This window comes from Bos taurus, chromosome 9 (genome assembly GCF_002263795.3).
Source record: "Bos taurus isolate L1 Dominette 01449 registration number 42190680 breed Hereford chromosome 9, ARS-UCD2.0, whole genome shotgun sequence".
NCBI lineage: Eukaryota > Metazoa > Chordata > Mammalia > Artiodactyla > Bovidae > Bos > Bos taurus.
The window spans coordinates 43775452-43799848 of NC_037336.1; the positions used below are offsets into that span (position 1 = coordinate 43775452).

Sequence of the window (24397 nt, forward strand, 5' to 3'; positions counted from 1 at the left end):
CTAGTAATCTTTAATTCCTTTCTTCACATCCCTAAGTCTATCAACAAGTCATAATGATTCTACCTTAAAATACGCCCAGAATATATATATGTATATTTTACCACTTCCACTGTTTCTACCTAGGTCTAAGCAACCATTGTCTCACTGGACTACTTAACTGTAGCCTCTCCTCTGGTCTCTCATTAAAGCATGTGACATCATGGCAGTCCTTTGATCAAAACATTCCACTGTCTTTCTAGCCCATCAAAATAGGTCTGAATTTACCAAGCTCTGCTTAATCTGGTCCCTGCTTCTGGCCTTATCACTCTCTGCCTCCACTACTTTATTATTTCTGCACTGATCTTCTTCCCCACCATTTCCTTTAAATATGCCAAGATCATTCTCCCTCTGGGGACTCCCTGCTGTACATGGCTATCTAGCTAACAGTTTTTGAGTATTTATTACAGTGTCCCAGGCACTATTCTTTTTTTTTTTTTTCTTTTTAAACTTTACAATATTGTATTAGTTTTGCCAAATATCGAAATGAATCCGCCACAGATATACCTGTGTTCCCCATCATGAACCCTCCTCCCTCCTCCCTCCCCATACCCTCCCTCTGGGTCGTCCAAGTGCACCAGCCCCAAGCATCCAGTATCATGCATCAAACCTGGACTGGTGACTCGTTTCATACATGATATTATACATGTTTCAATGTCACTCTCCCAAATCTCCCCACCCTCTCCCTCTCCCACAGAGTCCATAAGACTGATCTATACATCAGTGTCTCTTTTGCTGTCTCGTACACAGGGTTATTGTTATCATCTTTCTAAATTCCATATATATGCGTTAGTATACTGTATTGGTGTTTTTCCTTCTGGCTTACTTCACTCTGTATAATAGGTTCCAGTTTCATCCACCTCATTAGAACTGATTCAAATGTATTCTTTTTAATGGCTGAGTAATACTCCATTGTGTATATGTACCACAGCTTTCTTATCCATTCATCTGCTGATGGGCATCTAGGTTGCTTCCATGTCCTGGCTATTATAAACAGTGCTGCGATGAACATTGGGGTACACGTGTCTCTTTCCCTTCTGGTTTCCTCAGTGTGTATGCCCAGCAGTGGGATTGCTGGATCATAAGGCAGTTCTATTTCCAGTTTTTTAAGGAATCTCCACACTGTTCTCCATAGTGGCTGTACTAGTTTGCATTCCCACCAACAGTGTAAGAGGGTTCCCTTTTCTCCACACCCTCTCCAGCATTTATTGCTTGTAGACTTTTGGATCGCAGCCATTCTGACTGGTGTGAAATGGTACCTCATAGTGGTTTTGATTTGCATTTCTCTGATAATGAGTGATGTTGAGCATCTTTTCATGTGTTTGTTAGCCATCTGTATGTCATCTTTGGATAAATGTCTATTTAGTTCTTTGGCCCATTTTTTGATTGGGTCATTTATTTTTCTGGAGTTGAGCTGTAGGAGTTGCTTGTATATTTTTGAGATTAGTTGTTTGTCAGTTGCTTCATTTGCTATTATTTTCTCCCATTCTGAAGGCTGCCAGGCCCTATTCTAAGTGCTTTCAAGTGTTAACTCATTTCATTTTAGAGCTATATGAGGTAGTTACTGATACTATCCCCACAGGGAAACTGAGGCACAGGACAATTAAGTTTCTCTACTAGCATCCTGAGGTGGGTGGTCGAGCCAGTATTTAAAACCAGGCAGAATGGGCCTAGTCCACACTCTCACCCACTTACTGCAGGTGCCTTGGCTTACTTTTGGTTGCACAACAGAATGTAAGTTCCGTGAGGGCAGGGACATTCTTCTGTTCATCCTCATACCTCTAACAGGTCATACCTCTATAACCTGTATTTGAGCTGTTGCGTGCAGGCCTAGGGAGAAATGCCATGCCCTGACTACTGGCCTTTCTCTGGCTAGGCAGTCTCAACCACGCCTCCCTGAAGAGTTTGGTCATCTTAGTGCCCATATTTCTATCGCTCTTTTTGTCATGGTTTTGAAATTAAGTATCGTATAATACGAAATGTTAGCTTATCCTGGTGTCTCTGATGTACCATAATGATACTAACATTTGAGTGTAACAGAGAAAGTTACCAGTGATACTGACAACACGTGAAAGTATCAACTGGAACCAACTTTATGTCAGAGTCATACCTTTGACACATGGCAGGGCCTTATTAAATATTTATTGAATGTATAAGTTTCTACAGCTTCTGAGTAAGTTAGGAAAAGTCTCATTGAAGGCTTTTGAGCTGGAGCTTGAAGAAAGGGAAATTCTGTCTTCAAGCAATTGGGGAATGAAGGAAGGGAAGAAAGTGAGTCACAGCCAGATAGAGCCATATGAATAAAAGCCCAGGGCTTAATCACTTGCAGGGGAGAGGGAAAGATAAAACAGAAAAGATCTATTCTGGAAAGATGATAGAGAGCCCTCAGCACCTGGCTGAGGAAATGAGATTTTGTTTGGTGTGCACTAAGAACCACTAAGTATCATTAGCAGTTAGATCGTATGTGTAAAGCAGCCTTTTGAGATGACGACTCAGATCAACCATCTTGTAGATGTTTAGTACAGTCTTAGTCTAGGATATCAGCCCTGGGATTTCTTTGGAAGGAATGATGCTAAAGCTGAAACTCCAGTACTTTGGCCACCTCATGCGAAGAGTTGACTCATTGGAAAAGACTCTGATGCTGGGAGGGATTGGGGGCAGGAAGAGAAGGGGACGACCGAGGATGAGATGGCTGGATGGCATCACTGACTCGATGGACGTGAGTCTCCTGGAGTGAACTCCAGGAGTTGGTGATGGACAGGGAAGCCTGGCGTGCTGCAATTCATGGGGTCGCAAAGAGTCGGACTCGACTGAGCGACTGAACTGAACTGAGTCTAGGAGACCAGTGAGAGAAAGACTGCAATGACTGAGTTACTAACAGCTCTTTGACTATCATGGTAACCTCAGAAATAAAGTTCCCGCATCCACTGTAGCCTCTGCAATTCCTCTCTCCATCTGGCAGCCAGAAAGATCATTTAAAGCGTCAGCTCAGGTCCTGTGATACTGTGGTTTATAATAAGAACTATATACTTGGTCTTTGTCCCCTTTCCAGCCCAGATCTCCTAAAACTGAGAATTTCCTAGTGAGGAGCACAATCAAGATATCTTTCCTCATGTTATGGTTGATGTTTGAACCACTTCCAAGGATTGGGGTTGGTTGCCGGGAGAACTAGTCATGTGATTAGAGGTTTGAAACTCTTAATCTTACCTGGCCTTGACCTCCAGGGAGGGGAAGAGAGGCTGGAGATTGAATCAGTCACCATTGGTCAGTGACTTAATCAATTATGTGTAGTTAATGAAGACTTCATAAAAAACCAAAAGCTTCTGAGAGCTTCCTGGTGGGTGAATTCATGGACATTTGGGGAGAATGGCATCCCTTCCCACATAGCTTGCCCCATGTATCTCTTTTATTTGACTGTTCCTTAGTTATATTGTTTTATAATAAACTGGTAATGTAGAAAACAAAATATTATTCTTTTGAATTTTGTAAGCTGTTGCAGTGAATTAAAAGAAGAGGGAGTCATGAGACCCCCTGATGTACTGCTGGTTGTCCAGAAACCAGGCAGCAACCTGGGCTTGGAGTTGGTGCCTGAAGTGTGGCAGGGGGGAGGAAAGCAGTCTTGGGGAACTAACCCCCGAAGCTGTGGAAGATGATGCCGCCTCTGGGCAGATGCTGTCAGAATTGAGTTGAATTGTAGGACACTCTGCTGGTATCCAGAAAAGTGCTTATTGGTGTTGTGGGGACACCCCCTTCCCCTGACATTGACATTGGTACAGAAGCATTTTAGGTCCATTTTCTCCTCTGCTTGAGATCTTGAAATGACTTCCTGTTATCTTTAGGGGACTCCAAAATCCTAACCATATACAGGCTTTTCAAGATTTTTTCCCTAATGCTCTTCCTTTTCTTCATGATCCAACTGTAATGCACCTCTTTCAGGCTCTCAAAAGCATGAAGCTCTCTGTCAGTATAAACACTTACTGCAACTATCCCTTCTCCCTGGGATGTCCTCTCCCACACCCTCTTTGCTAATTCCTACTCATCCTTTCTCTCAGTTCTCAGGACTTTCCTCTCCCAACTGTCCAGTCCCTTCCTGGTAGGGTTGCTAGATGTAGTGGATTAGAATATAAGATGTCCAATTAAAGCTGAGTTTCAGGTAAATAAGAAATAATTTTTAGTATTAGTGTAAGTATGTCCCATATAAATATTAGTATTTAGTATAAGCATATCCCATGTTATTGATGGGGCATAGTTAAAAATTTTATTTGTTTCACTGAAATTCAACTTTAACTGGACATCTTACATGTTAAATGGAAATTCTACTTCCCAACTAGATTTGGTTATCCCTTCCCCTGAATAATCAGTCTTCACATTTCCTCAGTGTTTATCGCACTTGCATTCATGGCTCCACATCTGTGTTACCTGCCAGGCCATAGGTGCCGTGAGGGTAGGGATGAGTCTTCTGGGTTCACCGATGCCTAGCATAGTGCAGCATACCAGAGCAGCAGTGTATCAGAGGCTCTGTACATATACATAAATAGTAACTGAATGAAAACCATGCAAGGCTGTTGGAGTTCTGAGAAGAGACCAGAGCTGAGGATGGCGTCTGGGAAGTTTTCTGCATGGAGGTGATCTCTGAAGCAGGAGTGGGTAGAGGGAAGGAAGAGAACAGCAAAGGTACATAGAGTAGAAGGAGAAGAGAAGCCTCTGGGCTGAGCTGAGGGGAATGCCTCAGGGGCGTGGGCGACAAAAAGAGGAAGAAGGGCAGATGCCAGAGGTGGTAGTGCTGGAGAAAGAATTCATAAATAGCAGAGAGATCTAGAGGAGTAACAGGGACCAGGCCTTCCGATTTGGCAGTTAAATACTTGACTCCTCCAAGAGAGCTAATTTGGGTCTGATAGCTGTTGGGTTGCTTGCAGACTACTCTTGCAAACTTCAGTGATGGAAAGAAAAAAATAGATTGTAGCTGAGCTGTTAGCATGATGGAGAGAAAATGTGTGTGTGTGTGTTACGTCTAAGGGAGACTTCAGTGTGTTCATTGGTGAAAGGGGAGAAATCAGCTGAGAAAGTGTGGTCATCCTGGGGAAGGAGTGGTAGATGGTCTTGGAGCAGGTGGAGGGGATGGACTCAGAAAAGAGAAAGAATGTTTCACAGGTAGGAGGAGGAGGGTAGAAATAGTAATTATTAATTACAGTAATTTCTGATAAATGTTACTCTCTGGTCTCAAAAAACGAGTCACATTGTCCTATTACTAAGGATTATATCAGTATTCACTAAAGAGTATAACCTGAATTGAACATAATTAAGGTTTCTTAGCCTGGCAGCTTGTCAAACTGTAAGAAGTATGGGAATCACTGCCTATTTAAATGTGTCTTGTGAAGAGGAGATGGGACAGAGCCTGAGAGTCTGCATTTCCAACAAACACACTGGGGATGTGCTTGTTGCTGTCTTAGACCTTCCATCCTTGCTTCCAGGAGGCTTTTTTTCTTTTTTTTTTTAATGGAATGGCTGTGCTGTGTGCTGTGCTTAGTCACTCAGTGGTATTCTACTCTTTGTGACCCCAAGAACTATAGCCTCCCAGGCTCCTCTGTCCATAGAATCCTCCAGGCAAGAGTACTGGGGTGGGTTGCCATGCCCTCCTCCAGGGGATCTTCCCAACCCAGGTCTCCCACATTGCAGGTGGATTCTTTAACATCTGAGCCACCAGGGAAGCCCTTCTTGTAATGGCAGCTGAATGTAAAGAGTTTACATTGGCTTACCTTGGTAATGAAATTTATGTTTGAGAAATACTGAACTCTCTTCTGAAATTAGCTGAAATAAGATTGAAATACATCTTCTCACAAATGTGTTCTAAAGAACTCTGAATGCTCATGTGTATCTCAAACATCAGTGTCCTCAGTACTCAGAAACGAGTTGACTTCAGAATTTGAAACTGTATTGTTTTGGAATGTGAGAAAAAAGAAAATTGCCTAAAAGCAGAATGTGATCTTGATGAAATACTTATCTGAGATGAATTATTGATCATTTATTTTTGAGGGATCTATTGTTTATTGATTCAAAGGGACTTCTCAAGTCTTTTCTTCAAATGTTTTTAGGGTATTAGTGTGATTCATTATTAATGGTCTCGAGATACTTTTAAAATGTTAACATTTAACAAAGTAACGTGCTTTTTTTCCCCACAAATAAGATCTGTTACTTGTCATCATTCAAAGTCTGAATTCCAAATAGATTCTTGGACTGCTGGCTCATAACCGTCACTCATTCAGCTTTACAACTTGTCTCATCCCCAGCAGGTTCCAAAACTACTACCTTCACCGTGATGCTCCATGAGGTTTCCCAGTTCAGACTTGGGTTTCTGCAGTATATTTACTTTTCTAACAGAGGCATCATAGAGCAGATAAGTAGATTAGAGAGCCTTTTAAATGTCTTTCTGGAATCAGTTTATTGACCACTTCTTTCAAGTCATTTGTCTTCACCCCTTGCGTCATGGTTTCCATTGTCCTCCTCCAGATTTGGCAGACTTGTTAATGCTGGGCATAGAGGTCTTCTGAATCTGACTGTTACATTTTGTAACAGTAGAATAGATGAAGGAAATACCCATTGGTAGTCGTGGCGCCCACATGACCTTCAGCCATGATCCACCATTTTTTTTACGATGAAGTATGTTTGGTCATGGGTGAGACCCATGCCACGGAAATTAGTCAGGCGGTTTTTGCCCTCATCATCTTCAGTAATTAGCTTGAATTTTCTAAATTCAATTTTCATCATTCTGCAGATCAGCAAGGCTCACTTCAAAAACATAATCTGTAAAGTCATCAGATGTGATTTTGGTTCCTTGAGTTCTTGTGACTAGTGTTTTCCCAGTATTTCTTACATTGACGTATAGCCAGTGCTTTCACAGCATACAAATCTTTCTTAGAAAGTGAGTCAAACACTTTCTTCTTGGCTCCCTTTCTGCCGTTTTTGTAAGATGCTTGTTTTTGCTGATCATCATGGTGCTGCTCAGAGAGCCAAAAGCCCAAACTACTTATAGTTTTCAATATGCTGTTTACAAAATAACTATAGAACTTAGTTTTTAAATTAATTCCTAATTTTGAATGTATAAAAAATGATGAGTGCCTTCCTCTTTCAGTCTCATCTATGTACCTTTGTCACTTCATGTAAAAGCTGATTTGCGATGATGTCAGAAGCCAAGACTATCACCTGACATGGATCAAATTCTCTAGAAAGCAGAGGTTCCAAGATAATCAGGATAGAACAAAAAAGGAGGCTATTTTTTATCAAAAAAAAGGGGATTATTATAACCTGCAGACAAAATTCAAACGTTTCTTCCTCTTGGATCACTTTTTAAAGTTTTTTTCATTCATGGTACTTTGTACATGTGCAAAATTCAGAATGTTCCAAGAGAGAACACTCAGTGAAAGTCTCTCTCATCCCTCCCGTGCTGTCTTCCCAGAACTCCCCTCTGTTAACTGAGGTCTTATGTCTGTTTCAAAGAGTGGCTTTACTTTGTGTGTTTTGGAGACTATTTCATATTAATACATATAGTCTGCCCTATTCTTAATAGCTTCATAGTTGGGTATGACTTTCCCATCATTTTCCCACAATTTAAATTTTTCTTCATTTAAAAAATGTTATATGCAAGTGAGTACAATACATTGAGTATTTGGAACCTTTAAGGAGGAATGTCAATAGATGCCTACAGGGAAATTCAACATCTCTCTAAACTGTTTCCTTGTATTTGTAGAGGCTGTATTGAAGTTTGAAGCCGTCGCTAACTCTCTCCATTCTTACAATGCTAAGAGCCTCTGCTAGGTTTAACAAGATGCTAGAGCAAAGAGGAGATGCCATTCACTCCTTGGGGTCAGCAGCTGTTGTTCAGTCATGTCCAACTCTTTTTCAACCCCATGGACTGAAGCCCACCAGGCTCCTCTGTGCATGGGATTTTCCAGGCAAGGGTACTGGAATGTGTTGACATTTCCTTCTCCAGGGGATCTTCCCAACCCACGTCTCCTATTTGGCAGGCAGATTCTATTATCACTGAGCCACCTAGGAAGCATTGAATATCAGCAGACCTATCTATTAATACCATCAAGAAATGTTACAAGGCACTTCCATGCCTGTGAGTGAACATTAGAGCCATTCCAAACCAATGCTAACATCTGCATGCTTCATGGAAGACCTCTGAGGATGCGCAATCATCACCATGTACAAAAATGCACATCCAGTGGGCACCTGGCAGACCTTCCATGACAATAGTGGTTCTGGAGTTCAAGTGACGTTTCAGTAGGACTTCATCTATTTGTCCAGTCTCTCATCTACTCAATACACATTTTTGAGCATATACTGTGTTCCAGGCACAGTTCTGGCTATAGGAGTATAGTGATGGGTAGACAGACAAGGTTCTTGCCTTCAGGGAGTTGACATTCCAGTGGGGAAGAGCCAACTTCACCTCACCAAAGCCAACCGGTCCTTGCCTTCCTTCCTCATTCTCATCATTGCTTTCATTACCAGCCCTACTCTGCCTGCCCTGCCCCCCTGCCACACACACGCCTCCCCTCTCCAGTCAGCCTGCAAAACTGCATGCTCTGCTTGTGGTTTGTCACCCTGGATGCCTTGCCTTATGTATATGCATCTCTTCATCTCCTGTATGTCTACATGTCTTCTTTGTGCCCAGCATGATTAGACGTACTTTGTGGGCACTCCATAAAAATCAACTGAATGAAGGCCTGGCTCTTGGCATTAAGGCTGACTTTTTTTTAAAATTAAGCTTTTTCATTTTAAAACAGTTTTTTATTCACAGCAAAGTTGTAAAGAGGATGTAGAGAGTTCCCACATGCCCTTCAGCCTGCTCCGCCTGTTGTCAGCGTCTGACATCACAGTGGTATATTTGTCACAGTTAAGGAACCAATGTTGATACCGTATTATTAACTTAAGTCCATATTCAGATTTCCTTAGCTTTTGCACTGATTTCCTTTTTCTGTTGCAGGGTCTCACCTAGGATGCCACATCACAAGTGGTTGTCATGTCTCTTTAACTCCTCTGGTCTGATGGTCTCTTGTCATGTTTCTCATGAAGTTTTGACAGATTTGAAGCATTTTAGTTAGGTACTGTGTAGAATGCCCCGCTAACTGGGTTTGTCTGATGCATCTTTCACAGTTACACCAGGGTTGTGGGCTATTGGAGGAAGCCAGCAGAGCGGAAGTGCCCTCCTCACATTGTATCAGGGGGTATGTGCCACCCACATGACAGGACTGTGAAATCACCTTGAACACCTGGCCAAAGTACTGTTTGCCAGGTTTCCACACTGAAAGTGAGCCTGTTCTCCTCTTACCTACTCAGTTGTTTGGAAGCAAGTCACTAAGTACAGTACCTCCAGCCCTCAAGGAGGAAGGGAGTGGGGAGAATTAGACTCCGCCTCCTGCAGGGTAGTGTTTATATTAACCATTTAAGTTCTTCTGTAAGAAAGAACTTATTTAGTCAACTTCTTATATCGGTATGGACTTTCATGTATATTTATTTAAAGATTTGGGCTATCATCTGATAATTAGGCTCAGATTGTTTCAATTTTGGCCGTTGGGTGTTCTTTTTAGGTTGACTCCTATATCCCTTGAACATACCCCGTCTTTTTGTTTTTTGAGTGTTTCTTTACTTTCTGGCACTCCTGTGGATTTCCTGCCCCAGCCCTAGAATCCATCATTTCTCCAAGGAGCCCTGGTTCCTTCCACTGGGGAGGCCTGTTTTTCAATCCAGACCTCAGTATCGCTTACTCACCCACTCAGTCAGCCATTCAAGGAATATGGACGTATATTGTGTTGTGCTCATCATTGACCCAGATGTGGACTATACAGCGGGGAACAGCGCAGACAGGTCCACGCCTTCAACTGCTAGTGATGTGGCCTGCAAGACAGACAATGAGCAAATGTCAGCTGAGAAATATATAGCTTTGATACATGCTGGACTCAGATGAAAAATAATCTATGTCAGGGGCCTGGGTTGTATCAGATGGCTGGAGAAGGCCCCTGTGAGCAGCTAACATCCAGGTGGAAAGTTGAAGGATAAGAACTATTCAGCTTTCAACGAGTAGAGGGAGGAGTCTTTTCAGACTGCAGGTTAGTGGGGTACGGCTAGATTTTTTTAAAAAGGAACAGAACATGCTAGAAGTATTATCATGTGGAACTCATGTTCCCTTTATGTGTAGGTTGATGTGTTTACTAGTTAATGAAAGAAAATATTTCTTACTAGGGATGATTGTCAGAAGAAAGTTTGGAAGCCACTGTTTTAGGAGGAAATAAAGGCAGATGAAAGCTCTGAAAAGAGAAAAAGCCATAACATACTTGAGGATCGGAAAGGAGGTAGGTGTGCCAGTAGGGAGTGAATCTAGAGAAGAGGCCGACGACACAAGGAGGCACGCAGCCCACCGGCAGGGCTGAGGAGGCCTTGGTGTTTTAATGAGGAAGCAGTGGGAAGTCACTGGAGGGGTTCAAACACGGAAGTGTTGATATTTAAGAAAAACTTGTAGGCTCCTGTGTGGAGAGTGGAAGGAGAGAGCAAATGAGGAAAGCGGGGCCAGTCAGTAAGAAGGGTCGTCCAGAGAGAAGACAGAGCAAGAAGAGTCAGTCTTGCTCTCCCAGCCACTAAACAATGCCTGGAACACAGTGGCCCTTTGGTGTATATGTGTTGAATGGGTAAATCACACGATTGTAGTAGAGGTGGAGAGAAATGGTTGAGTCGAGACATGTTTGGGAAATGGAAGGTTCTGCTGACAGATTGGGTCTGGGGGACATGGACTGGGGAGAGTAGGCGCCCTCCCTCCCACACCGCACCTGCCAGTGCTCACGTATGCTTACTTCCTCTGCTGTTGGACTGCGTCGGGCAGTTACAAGGTTCTTTAACTGTTCAGACTGTGTTTCTACCCGTGTGCTTAGTCATAGTGGCCAGAAGTGGAAATAACAGAATTTTTCAAGAGAAACAGATTGTTGTAGAATCACAAAAACCAGTTCTTATCGCAGATTGTCAGTCCCACGAGACTTTATAATCTTGGATGCTCTGAAGCTCTGTGAACATCAATCACTAACAAATAAAGATCCTCAGAGGGGTGCCAGAATTGCTTGGGTTTTAACACTCTGATGGGGAACTTGGGTCAGGGCTGGGGGGTGGTGGTAATTTTGTATTTAGCTATGTGCCAAAGACCCTTCTCCCACCTGATTTTATGTTATATTAAAAGTACTTTGTGGCAGAATCCTTTCTTGACACTCCTTTTCTTGACAGTGCCAATGCCTGAGGTCTGCAGCTGGCTGCCCACTTGGCTGCTGGCATCCTCGGCAGAGGGCAGCCACCTCCCATCACTGTGGAGGGACTGGGAAGAGGACGGGCCTAGACTGAGCCAACAGGGAGCAGAAAACAGAAGGAACCAGTCCCCAGGAACAGAAACACGTGAGTCCTCTCTGGCAAGTTGGGCACCAGAGATGGGCGTGCTCCAGAGATGCTGATGAATTTTGAAGGATTGGTCCTTTTGGTCAAACGGGTTTCATGCTCTTGACTGAGAAACCAAAGCAACCATCAAATGTTACTGGGAATGATGCCAGTGGTGTTTGCATTGGTTAAGAATTTCATATGACAGAATAACAAACTCAAACTGCCTTAAGCAAACAAAGGGATTGCATTAGCTTATAGCCCGAAAACTTGAGCATGCAGTCCAGAATTTACATCCTCCTCACGATACCAACCCCATGCCGGTCTTGTGTATAGCCCTGCTTCTTCTGTGTGTTGGCTTCATCCTTAGGTTGGCCCTTCTCTTGGTGACACAAATGGCTGAGGGAGTTCTGAACTTGGTATTCTCTAACATACTGTCCAGGAGAAGGGGGATTGTCCCCTCTGGTAAACCCACAGAGGGCTGAGGAAGCTTTTTCCCAGAAGCCCTAGGAAACATTTCCTCAAGTTCCATTGGCCTGAATCAGGCTGTATGCCCACCTCTGAGCCAGTCACCATGGCCAGGTGATGGGTACTCTGGCTACTCCTGGGAGCTGGATGAATCCAGCTGTTAGAGATGGAGAGACAGTGAGGAGAGTGGTTCCCTCGAGGCAAAATGTGGGTACTGTGGCAGGAAAAGGAAGAAAAGACACTAGGGAGGCAACCTATATATGATTACTACATCAGCATCATTATTGTGATAAAGGCCCAATTGGAGGTGATGCAGATATAGACAAGAAAACTTTTGTTCAGAACCCCAGTTCTGCCTGCTTCTTGGTGAGTGACTTCTTCAAGTCTCAGTTTTTTATCTGAGAAGATGTGGATGACAATACCTCAGGGAAGGTAAAATTCACATATCTAAATATATATACACACACACACATATATTTTGATATATATATATCAAAATATATAAGGTCACATATTTGAAAAAATAAACTATGAGGTACTTTCTGTATTTTCTCACAGTGCCAAATACAGTCCTTCCTGTAGAAGCCAAGATCAAGCCCACGTTTGAGCCTAGCAGAATAGCAGGTGGAAGGAAGGCTTCCCTGGCCGTCAAGTGTTGGGCAAGTCAGGGCCCATCTCGTGTCTTCATCGCAAGAAAGAAGTTTCACTGGTTCAGAACCAAACTTAAGCAGCAGGTGTTCAGAGCTGGGGTGTAGAAGTTTCAGCTTTGATTTTTCTATGAAATCGTTCAGGTTATTAAAATGTCGGCCCTATTCTCTTGTTTAAGAACTGGTTTCATTTCTAATGACACAGCACCATCATGCCATTCCTTGATTTAGTCACGAGAACCAAAACTAATATGTGGCTAGTTTCAAGTCGTTTTTATAGCAGTTAGTACAGAGAACAACAGGCTCTTGTAAAAACAGATGTATTTGCTATCTGCTTCTCTATCTGCTGCCTCTCAGACTCAAAACCTGATTTCTAAGATGGCGTGGTCCTCTGGTTGGGCCTCATGGGAGAGGCTCTTGCCCAGGACAAAAGCCTGGCTGTTCTCCTCAGTGTGAAAATTTTCGTAAGAAACAGGAGTCCCATCCCCTATTGATCCTATGTATAAAATAGATAACTAATGAGACCTAACTCAGGAAACCCTACTCAGGGCTCTGTGGTGACCTAAATGGGAACGAAATCCAAAAAAGAGGGGATGTATGTGTACATATTGCTGATTCACTTTTGCTGTACAGTAAAAACACATCACATTGTAAAGCAACCACACTCCAATAAAAATTAATTTAAAAAAAAAAGAGTCACAGCCCCCAAGCATAATAATGGTAAAGGGGTATCAGAAAGAGACCTTTCACCTCTTTAGACAGGACTCACTTGGCATTATTGTCCATTGTGAGCACAGAGGAGGTTTTTTTTATGTGATGAGTCTCTGTAAACTTCTTCAAGGCTTTGTGGTATTAACATGAGAAAGTGAGCATACATTTAGCATTCTTGGAAAAAGCATGGCCTTCCTAGTAATGCTAGTACTCTGAGAGTGACCCCACAGCCAGTGTCCTGATAGAGGCTTCATCATCTACAATGTCTCTACAAGCAGGTTAGATAGCAAATGCTTACAGATGAGGAAACAGAGACACTGAATTTTCCATGGCTTCAGAGAAAGAAGGTTGTGGAATTTAGAGTCCTGGGCTAACCTCTGTGGTGTAATTGCTTGATCTCTCTGTAGATGAGTTTCCTCACATATAAAATGTAAATAACACTAATGGTTAAAAACCCCTCATTGGTGGCAGTGAGGATTGTGTAAACTCACGCATGTACAGTGTGTAGACCAGCATCTGGCACGTAGTTTGCACTCAGTAAATGTTCGTTATAATTATCACTACCTTCACTGTCCTTTTTTTCAGTCACAAATTAAGTGCCCTTGCGTCTTTAACTCACACATGTACAACCCACCTACTGGTTCTCCCCCCAGTCTCAATTATACACGTGGTCTCAAGTTGTCTTCCAACAGCTGTCTCAGACCAGGGCAAATCTTGCTTCCATGCTAGAAAGATGACTTCCTCTGGGGTCATCTCAACAATCTTTTCTTAATGTCTTTTAATGCTAAATATGACTCCTAGGATGGGCTTCCCTGGCAGCTCAGTGGTAAAGAATCTGCCTGCCAATGCAGGAGACATGAGAGACACGGGTTTGGTCCCTGATCCAGGAAGATCCCTGGAGAAGGAAGTGGCCGCCCACTCCAGTATTCTTGCCGGCAGAACCCCATGGACAGAGGAGCTGGGCGGGCTCCAGTCCATGGGGTCGCAAAGAATCTGACATGACTTAGTGACTGAACAACAACAGCATGACTCCTAGGGCACCACTGTTTTGCAGTGTTGACTGTTGAATTGACTATCAGGTCAGGTAGATCCAACTCACCTGGAAGACTGGATTGGGCAGTTAGGCCTCCTGCTCTTTGCTTTGACTCGGAGCCTGTGCTATGCTGTAGTCAAGCCCAGGTCCACCTTCTTGGCCCAGTTTAAAATGTTCCATCCAGTTCAGCCAACGTCATTTCACTTAATTCCTGCATGTAAAAATATTTCCACGTTGGGAACATTGTCAAGAAAGCCTTTCTGTAGTTCATTTCTTTGATTATCTTATTCTTTGTTCCCTTCTTTACTGTGTTCGTCTGAGCAGTCCCAATAATAATGCTGCTGTTCATTGCTTTGCATATGTACATCTTGTCCCTTCTCTCAGACTGTGAATTTCTTGAAGCTGAAAACCATTGCCTCTCTTTGCAGTGCCTCTCTTTGCACAAGCCTGGGGGCAGGTCTGCCTGGGGATGAACTCACAGAAGGGCTGTGACTGCATCTCTGTGGATCTCCCCCATCCTTTCCCTCAGCTTACATCCTCTTTCCTTTCTCCTGAGTATCTCACAGGCCCTTTCTGCCTGGTGGGAGGTAGGCCTTGAGCAAGCAGTAAATGTTGCTGCATTTACTGCATTACTACAGTAAATGTAGACTGCATTGCCAGGGCTGATCTGTCCTGTATTTGGGGCTTTGAAGGTGATATACCCAGGGGCATCCTTGGACCAGGCCTCCAACCCCTCTGTTGGCATACGTGTTAGCAGATCACCTGCCATTTCCTCAAACAAATGAGCACATCTTCCCTTCATGTCTCGTTGTGTTTTCCTTGGTCCAGTCTCTCTCCTCCCACCCACACTCTCACCCTGCCTCTCCCGATTCTCTTCCAGGCCTGTCCCGTTTCCCAGCCTCTGTTTGTGCCTTGGCCTTTGCTCTTGCTCGGTCCTTCTGTGTGCCTCACTTTGGTTTCTGTTCCCCCTATGCTTTTTCTTTCACTTTCCCCCGCCCACCAGACTGTTTTACCAGTGTCATCATGACTTATAGTGTGGGAACATGGCCCTCGCTGTCTCCCACATTACACAGCCTCGCTGGCTTTTTGGATGCCCTCTGCCGAGCCAAACCAGCAGGACAGATGCTCCACGATGGCCGGACACAGGGCAGCTCCCACCGGGAGGCCTCCTTCCTGCCCACCTCCGGAAGCAGGGCAGAGCTGAAGATGGAGGCCACAGAGAAGGACCCCAGACCTTTCCTCAGCTTCTGTTGGGACATGTGAGCTGGGTGTGACCCCAAGACTCAGAACAGCTTCGCTCTGTGAAAGCGCGAAACAGGGAGGGTTCTCTGAAAGGAATGGTCTGGGCTGCGGGGAAGAGGTGGGGTAGCACATATGACTGAGACCCGGGAGGTTTCTAGTGCTGACATGACTCGGCTCCTAATCCACAGAACTCAGCTGAAACACCCAAGCCAATGAATAACAGGGTCCCAGTCATAAGCAGAAAACGCTCTTCCCTTTTTCTTCCTTCCACCTCACCCATGCAGCCTTGTGCAATTAGTCCTCATACAAAGGTTTGCAGAATTATCCAAGTGGAGGCCAAGTCTGCTGTTTCTTGGCCATATCTACCTTCCCAGAGGATCGACCAGCATAGCTGAAGCGCGCTGGACCATGGCGCAAAGCGGGGAGAGGGGCGCCACGGCTGCTGGGAACCGGGCCTTCTCGAACTCAGTTTCAGAGACCAAGAAACGGTCTTCTTACTTCAAACATGCAAACACTCTCCCTGTGAGGCAGCTGCCCTTTGAAGCTGTGGACCAGGGGGGAAATAAAAGCTCCTGTCTGAGAAAGGATAGGTTTCTTTCTTACACTCTCTGCTGACCATTCTATTTCCTGCGGGTTTTCTGCATGGACCCTCTGCCGGCAGCATAGGGGGAGCCTGCAGCAGCCGGCGCAGCAGGGCCCGAGTGAAAGTGACTAACACCCCAGCCTCCACAGCTACCTCGGCCTCTGCAGCACCTTTCTCCAGCCTGACCTCCCCATGCTGCCTTTCTGCTGCTGCTGTGGGAGCCAAACACGAAAGCCGGGCTGAACAGGCTGGTTGAAGAAAGGAGTGAGTCAGGTCTCAAGTCTCAGAAAGGCAATGTGGGCTGAATCCCGGTGCCAGGGGTTAAAGCCCGCCCATGCATCTCACCCATAACACAGGCAGGAAAGCGATACGGCTAAACTCAAGTGGGACATTTGTATTCAGAGATCGTTTATGTTCACCCACATTGCCTGGTATGGTGCTGAGAATGCATTTAATATTTATGGGCCCTTTTGACATTTAAATAAGGCCTGGCCAAGGGAAAGGGAAAAGATCATAGCAGTTTTGCCAAATAGGACCAAGGAATGCAATTTTTTGAACTCTTAAATTTTTTTTCTTCCATTATGGTTTATTATAGGATACTGAATATAGTTCCCTGTGCTGTACAGTAGGTCCTTGTGGTTTATCTATTTTATATATAGTCGTTTGTATCTGTTAAGCCCAAACTCCTAATTTTCCCTCTTCCTCCGTTCCCCTTTGGTAACTGTGAGTTTGTTGTCTTATGTCTGTAAGGCTGTTTCTGCACATACGTTCATTTGTGTCACATTTTAGATTCCACATATAAGTGACATCATATGGCATTTGTCTTTCTTTTTCTGACTTACTTCACTCAGTGTGATAAACTCTAGGTCCGTCCATGTTGCTGCAAGTGGCAAAATTTCATTTGTTTTTATGGCTGAGTAGTTTGGCACCCCACTCCAGTACTTTTGCCTGGAAAATCCCATGGATGGAGGAGCCTGAAAGGCTGCAGTCTGTGGGGTTGCTAAGAGACGGACACGACTGAGCGACTTCACTTTCACTTCTCACTTTCATGCATTGGAGAAGGAAATGGCGACCCACTCCAGTGTTCTTGCCTGGAGAATCCCAGGGACGGGGGAGCCTGGTGGGCTGCCGTCTATGGGGTCGCACAGAGTCGGACACAACTGAAGCTGCTTATCAGCAGCAGCAGTAGTATTCCATCATATGTATTTATATATACACACACACACACACACCACACACACACTGCATCTTGTTAAACCCATCATCTATTAATAGGCAGTAGGGTTGTTTCTGTATCTTGGCTATTGTGAATACTGCTGCTATGAATATTGGGGTGCATATATCTTTTTTAATTATAGTTTTCTCCAGATATATATGTACAGGAGTGGCTTTGCTGGATAATATAACTCTATTTTTAAATAACTCTTTTTATAGAACCTTAGTCAATATCAGCCACAGATTGTCAATCTCCTATTTCTGACTCTTATTTTAGAACTAAATGTATAATGTTACCCATACGAAGTATCTTGAATATCTGTTTCAATCAGTCTTGAAAGTCTACAGAGCTCAACTTCTGAGACCTTCTACTCTGGACCTGTAGTGTACACAGATAATGCACTGACTGAATGGCAATAAGGAAATATTTTAACTTCTGTTTAATCTATGTTTTAATGTAGAAATGAGGAAAGGAATTAAGCTTTGTTCTTACTACTAGCAATAATATGACTAATATTTGCTATAAATATTCCCAAGTACATGTGTGTAACATTTACAAATATAAATCTGATGGGGATTCAGGTTCTACTTTTGGCTAGGGAGATTGGATTATATGATTAAAAAATGTTTGCTGAAGGACTTCCTTGGCAGTCCAGCAGTTAAGAAGTTAAGACTCTGTGCTTCCACTGTAGGGAGGAAAGGGTTTGATCCCTGGTTAAGGAACTAGGATCCATCATGCCGAATGGTGTGGCCAAAAAAAAAAAAAAATTTGCTGAGACTTCTGCTTTTGACCAATATGGTATGATAAAGACCAAATTTACCCTTCAATCTGAAACAGCCACCACAAAGAAACAGGTCTAGCACAGAAGTTATCACATGATATTCATGAATGCAAATGAATTGAATGAATAACTGAAGCCCCCCAGGGAAGCCCAGGATGGTTAGATCACAGATGATGAGGTGTTAGGGCCCCAGTGCACCTTAGATCTGATATAGTCCAGTTTCCTCACTATCTAGATGAGGAAAGTGAGGTCCAAAACCACACGGTGACTTCTCCAAAGTCCCTCAGCACCTACTGGTGGAGTTACTGGGAATATTCTTTCCTATAAACCAGTCCTTGAGTCAAGCAAGACAATAAACCAGAGCCCCAAGCTGTAGAAGGACCTTTCTTAAAGGGCTAATTGCTGCTATTCACAGAACAGGGACAAGATGGAGTTCAGTGTGTATGCGTTTGGAAACTAAATTAGGCGCCAAGAATTATTGCAGACAAAGCCACTTAAAATTGAAGATATGGCCAGACATTGTGCAATTTTAGAAAAATGCCAAAACTTCCAGGTTGGACGGAGAGACTAGAGGAAGATCCCTGCTAAGCTGTGGTTGTCACCAAAGATTCCTCAAGACTCTACAGGAGACTGGATCGAAACAGATCTATCTACCTGAAAACTCCAAATAATTCTGGACCTGATCCAGACCAACCCCTATTTCTGAGGATAACCCTCAGGCCTCGGTCTGTCCTAGGAGTGGGGGTGGGGGGTGCGACACAGCGAGCAGTCTCATGTTGGGACCCGACTGCCCAACTGCCTGGCTTGACCGGAACCCCACATGAAGAAGACCCAGTCCTGAGGGGACACTTGTCAGCATTGGAGACCTTCAGACCGCATGATATGTGTATCACAGGAGGATCTCCCTGCCCTGGACTGAAGGAGCCCCTGATGTACCCAGCAGGCAGAAGCGCCCCCTCCCCCGCACCGTGGGTTTGCGTGCTCCCGGCGATGGGTGCGTAGTCAGGCAGCCTCAGCAGCCTCGCTCCTCTGCTGGGGTTTGTCCTGGTTTCTCCTGGGAAGTGGCAGCTGTGGACGAACCCTTTCACTTTGGGTTTCTCCTCAGTGCAAACTTCTGCCTGCTTTCAAAGTCCTTGAAAAGGCAGCCTAGCTCTTTCAAAGCACTTTTTTGGGGGGCCAGAAAATTCTAAAACATGTCAATGACTGCCTGCTGTTGTCTTGAGTGTTTTAAGGCTTGATCTGCACCCATTGTAGGAACGGACTTTGCCCGTGGATGCCCCCTGCCATCTCTCCTGCCACCTGGAGGACGTCTATGGGGCATACAGGGTGCTGGACTCTTGTTTCAGAGACTTCTGGGTAGCCTCACAGTTGGACAGAATTTTCAGCAGTGACATTTGGGCTTCACCTGACAAAGAGAATGACAGAGTTTAGAGTGGTGATTTAATTGAGACTCATGCAGACTTCTCTGCCCTGGAATCCCTAGAAGGGGAGGTGTCCTCTAAAAAGGAATCTAACAAGAGATGATTACACAGCTTAAAGCAAGTCTCCTAAGGAAGACTGGTCATCTGATTTAAACCGGATTTGGAAGTGAATCTCCTCTGGCTTCCCTGATGGCTCTGTGGCAGAGAATCCACCTGCCAGTGCAGGCGACGCAGCTTCAATCCCCAGGTCAGGAATATACCCCTGAGAAGGAAATGGCAACCCACTCCAGTATTCTTGCCTGTGAAATCCCGTGGACAGAGGAGTCTAGCGGGATACAGTCCATGGGGTCGAAAAAGAGTCAGACATGATTTAGAGACTACACAACAATAACTCCTTGAGCTCAGGACCCAGTCTGGAGGTGGTCTGACCCAGGGGTGGCTGTACCCCGCCAAGCTACACCTGTGCTGTGCTCTCCCAGCACAGAATTGTGCACTCAATTCATGAGCAGAGGCTGAACACAGAGCGCTGGAGTGGGAAAGGCACATTCCTGGTGGCCAGTGCCAAGAAAGTGATCTCTATGCACTAATGAGAGTGAACAGCACAGGGCTGTTGTTAGTCTCCACTTTATAGATCAGGAAACAAAGGTATTGAAAGAGCAAGTAAGACACCCACTGCCACGGGGTGAGTCAGCAGAAGACTGGGCCCAGGACACAGACTCCTGGCCTCCTGGGCCAGCATTTGGCTCTGCTTCTGTGCTCTCAAGACGTTTCCTGCTTCATCCATAGCAAGAGTTCTTTGCGACCCTCATTCTGTGATTCCTGCCCTAAGGCCGTCAGTTCTCCTGAGGTTTGCTCAACAGCCAGAGGCCCTGCCTTCCCTAGCCTCCCTTCCCACCTCCCCTTGGCTGTCTTGTGGAGTGTCTAGCTCCAGCTGGCGTCTTACATACTCGTCCCAGTTGGCCTCCTCACTCCAGCACATCCACCAGGTGGTCCCTGTGCCCTTGGCCTTGGCTGTGCCAGCAACTTATCCACACAGAGTGGCTCATAAATGCAGCCCTGACCTGGGGTTCCCAGCCTTGTTTCCTTCCTTGACAGCTTTGGCCGCCCACACTGGTCTCTCTGGTTCCTTGGGCCACTCCCTGAGCGCTCTTCCTTGTCTCCTTCTCTGCCTGGAAAGCCCTCCTCTTCCTGCATCTTCAAGGCTCTTTCAGGAGTTTGAGGCCCCTCCCAGCTCTTCGAGAGCTCCTGTGTTCCCTTCTCTGCGATGTCCTCTTGTACCCCCAGAAGATACACTGTGGTCTCTCCAGCTGCCATTTGCCTCCAAACTTTGTTTGGCCCCAACTCTCACTAATAGCTCAAATTTACATTTAAGGTAATGTGATAGGCCAGATTCTAAAATTACCCAAGGATTTCCTGTCTCCCCTCTTGTGTGCACACCATTTGAATATATTGGATTTTACTCACGTGATTAGGTTATGTTTTATAGCACAGTTGACCTTAAGGGCAGCTTCTGTTGTGGCTCAGCTGGTAACGAATCTGCCTGCAATGCAGGAGACCTGGGTTCAATCCCTGGGTTGGGAAGATTCCCTGGAAAAGGGAAAGCCTACCCAATCCAGTATTCTGGCCTGCAGAATTCCATGGACTGTATAGTCCATGGGGTCGCAAAGAGTTGGACACGACTGAGCAGCTTTCACTTTCACTGACCTTAAGGGAGATTATATCCCAGTGGCCCTGACTTAATCATAACAGGAACCTCAGTCCTGTGACCAAATTCTAGCACCAACAAGAAAGCACTAAAAGTGCCCTGTTTCCCCAGAACCTCCAGGCAAGAGCTCAGCAGGGTCAGCACCTTGATTTCAACATGGCGTCACCCTGTGCCTAGAGCCCAGGCATGCTGTGCCAGCCTTCTGATTTATAGAACTTAACTGTGAACTCATAAATGGGTATTGTTCCAAGCAGGTAAATTGGTAGTTATTTTTGTGATGCTGTAGAAAACCAATATAAGTGAATACTGAATTGTGTTGGAGCTGTGGATTCTCCACATTTATCCTGGCACCTGCATCTCAGGTCAGCAGCTGAAGCCACACTTTGTTGACTGTCAGACTTAGATTGCAGACTCCCAGCACAAGAGCCTAGCTGCCTGGTTCTCTCTGAATATAATTCAGCAACAAGAGGGACTCTTGGTTTCTAGCACTCTGCTGCCAGTTGCAAGACAAAGATGAACTTGGCCTTTCTGCCCTCGGGGGCTTCTAATCTAGTAACTGAACAATCACATAAAGAGTATAATACAAAGTAGATCAAGACAAGGGAAGTTATATCCAGTATGTGAAATCAAAAACTTCTTAGAGGAAGTGACATCGGAGCTGAACCCTGAAAGCTGAGTGGGGTTTTCACTTTAGGGATGAAAGTAGGAAATTGAGTGAATTTTTAAAGAAATAGTATGTCGGACATTTGACAAATCAGGTGATTTAGAAATGAAACAGTATTCTGGGTCCATGTGTGAAGGCTCTTGAATCATTGGCAGTAGTGTGTTTGGGAGACTTGGTGAGAAATTGGGGGCCATAGAAAGTTTAGAGGCTGGGGTGGGTAAAATCAAGGCTGAGTATGTAGGATGGATTAAAGTAGAGGTGGGTAGGAAATGAGGATTGTTTGCAGACCGTGGGAGAAGAGGTAAAAGTTAATCAGAGCCTGCATCGTGACTCTGGCAGTTGGGACAGAGAAAGGAGAGAATGTCCTAGTCATGGGAGAAGATAGAAATTCCACCAGTGGAGCCACAAAACAAACATAGCATCCCGTGGGTCCATCCATCAGTCCACCTTCCTCTACTCATTCCAGTATTTAAGATGTGTTGTATGTCTCCTGTAGCCAATAATCTGTCCCAGATTCTGCCCCAAAGGCAAACATCATGACATTTGAGGAAATATGACTGTGTTACCAAGAGGCAAATGTTAAGTCCTGTAAGAGAAGCGTGGCTGAAGAACTACAGGCTCAGGAGGGAGGAAGATGGTACCCAGCTGCAGCCACAGAGCCTTCGAGAGACAATGACGTGGGGTCACTGTTTAACTTGTAGGTGGCAAATTTAAAAGGAGAAGGATCTTTTCATCTGTCCTCTAACTACCAGTGAAACTTCATCTCATCCCAGTACATACACACCCCCACCCTCACCCACACATCCACCCACCACACACACCACACACAGGCACACACATACACACTTCAGCTGGAGCCGGCTGACTTGAACCCCACAATGACAAACATGGAGAAACAGTTATTCCTGCAAATGCTCAGTTGGGTTGTTCTAGAAGACAACTGGGTAGCTGAGACCCTGGCTTCCTTCACTCACCTCCCTGACTGACCACCCGAGCTGTGATTGTTTTCACGAGCACACCGGCTAAGAGACACACAGCATCGCTTTTGTTCAGCCACCACCAGACCAGCCAAGGGCCGACTAGGCCAACAGGGCTCTTCCTCCTTCCCCCTCGGTTCTGGGTAAGCACACATCTTCCACCCTTACTTTAAAGGCAGACAATTTGTTTTTATCATTTGCCAACACAGCTGAGGATGATTATTAATTAATCAAAAACACTGACTTTTAACTTCCCACGCTCTCTCCAGAGATGCTCCAGTGACAGCGTGCATCTGGACTTCAGAGCTGTTTAGATAGAAGTGGGCACCATGCAGCAAAGACTTTTTTTTTTTTCTGGTTTATTCTTTTTTAAAACACAACTCTAGTTTAATCCCATTTAGCCAGTAAACTTGATTTTAAGGTGGTCCCATTTTGTGGGGTTTTCTATTGGTCTTTTTTATACAGCTTCCTTTGAAACCAGAAATGCTGTGTCAGGATTTCACAAAAAGGAAAATAAGTTCAGAGCATTTTCTGTTCATCAAAAGCTCAGACCGAAGCACACAAGCAGCATGTTTCCATGAATAATGAAACACCATTGTCCTCCTCTGCTGGTGAGCTTCTGTTCTGGTAGTGTCCTCCAAATTCAAGGTCTCAGCAAGGAGTACCTAACAGCTGCCGAGAGCAAGTTTGAAATGTTACAGTTGAAACATCACAGCAAAGGCTGATCTGTTTCAATGGGCTGAGGTTTAAGCGACAGTCTCTTCCCCTCGGTTCTAAGATGGCGCTGCTGAGGAGTCATCCTCCCCCCTCTGAACTTGAGCTTTGTGGCCGTACAGTGGTTTTCAGTGAAAAAAGAAAGGGGCGGCAGAAGATCGCTTGCCTCAAATTACACATCAAAGCCTAATGGCTACCTCTAGAGTGAGACAGGGGGGTGTGCACCCTTGGCTTCACCACGTGGCAGAGGCTAGAGTGAAAACTATGGTGCCTTTTTAGGGGCTGTACCTAAAAGAAGATTTACAGAAGAAGATAGAAGATTTTAAGCAAAACCAAGCTTGGGAGGCAAGTGAGCTTCCCTTCCATTCAGTGAGGCCCACATCTTCAAAAATCTCACTGAAGACTCTGCTGGGAGTGTGTTGTCTTGTAAGTGCAACTGTGCCAACTTGGGAAAGGTGTTTTGTGAAACACAGAGTGGAGTCCCCCTCCCCTCCACATGAGCCTGCTCCCCTTCCCGCCACTTCTCTTCCTCCCCCTCAGTGATCTGTGTTCCCCCCAGCCCATTTAAGACAACTCCTGGGCTTGCCAGTGCTCAAACCATCCAGGCTTTGTTTCTTCTCTTTGCCCACCTGCCACCAGTCTCTTCTTCCTTGTCATTGTTCTTCAACAGCTCCACTGGAGGCGTTCGAGGGAAATAAAAAGATAAAAAACCCAGCTTGTCACAGTCCATTTGCTTCTTGTCAACAGCTCTGCTAAAAGGCAGAAGAGGAAGCTTTTGGCCAAGATA

At 44.9% G+C, this 24397-nt stretch overlaps 1 protein-coding gene and 1 pseudogene across 8 annotated transcripts in view; one reads left to right on the forward strand and one right to left on the reverse strand.

Annotated features, from left to right (window-relative positions):
* Window positions 1-24397, forward strand: part of ATG5 (autophagy related 5) — a 152827-nt gene that overhangs the window by 120718 nt on the left and 7712 nt on the right. For 6 of the 8 annotated variants that reach the window (XM_024996697.2, XM_059889750.1, XM_024996698.2 and 3 more), the window contains one exon: window positions 11305-11469. The exons of 1 other annotated variant lie outside the window; for it this stretch is intronic. In XM_024996697.2, the coding sequence (XP_024852465.1) occupies window positions 11305-11469 (165 nt within the window). Of the gene's footprint in view, window positions 1-11304; window positions 11470-12474; window positions 24323-24397 lie in introns of those variants that run through there. One more of the 8 variants, XM_024996699.2, reaches the window with a different exon arrangement.
* On the reverse strand, window positions 4233-7222 carry LOC132346105 (small ribosomal subunit protein eS1-like; annotated as a pseudogene).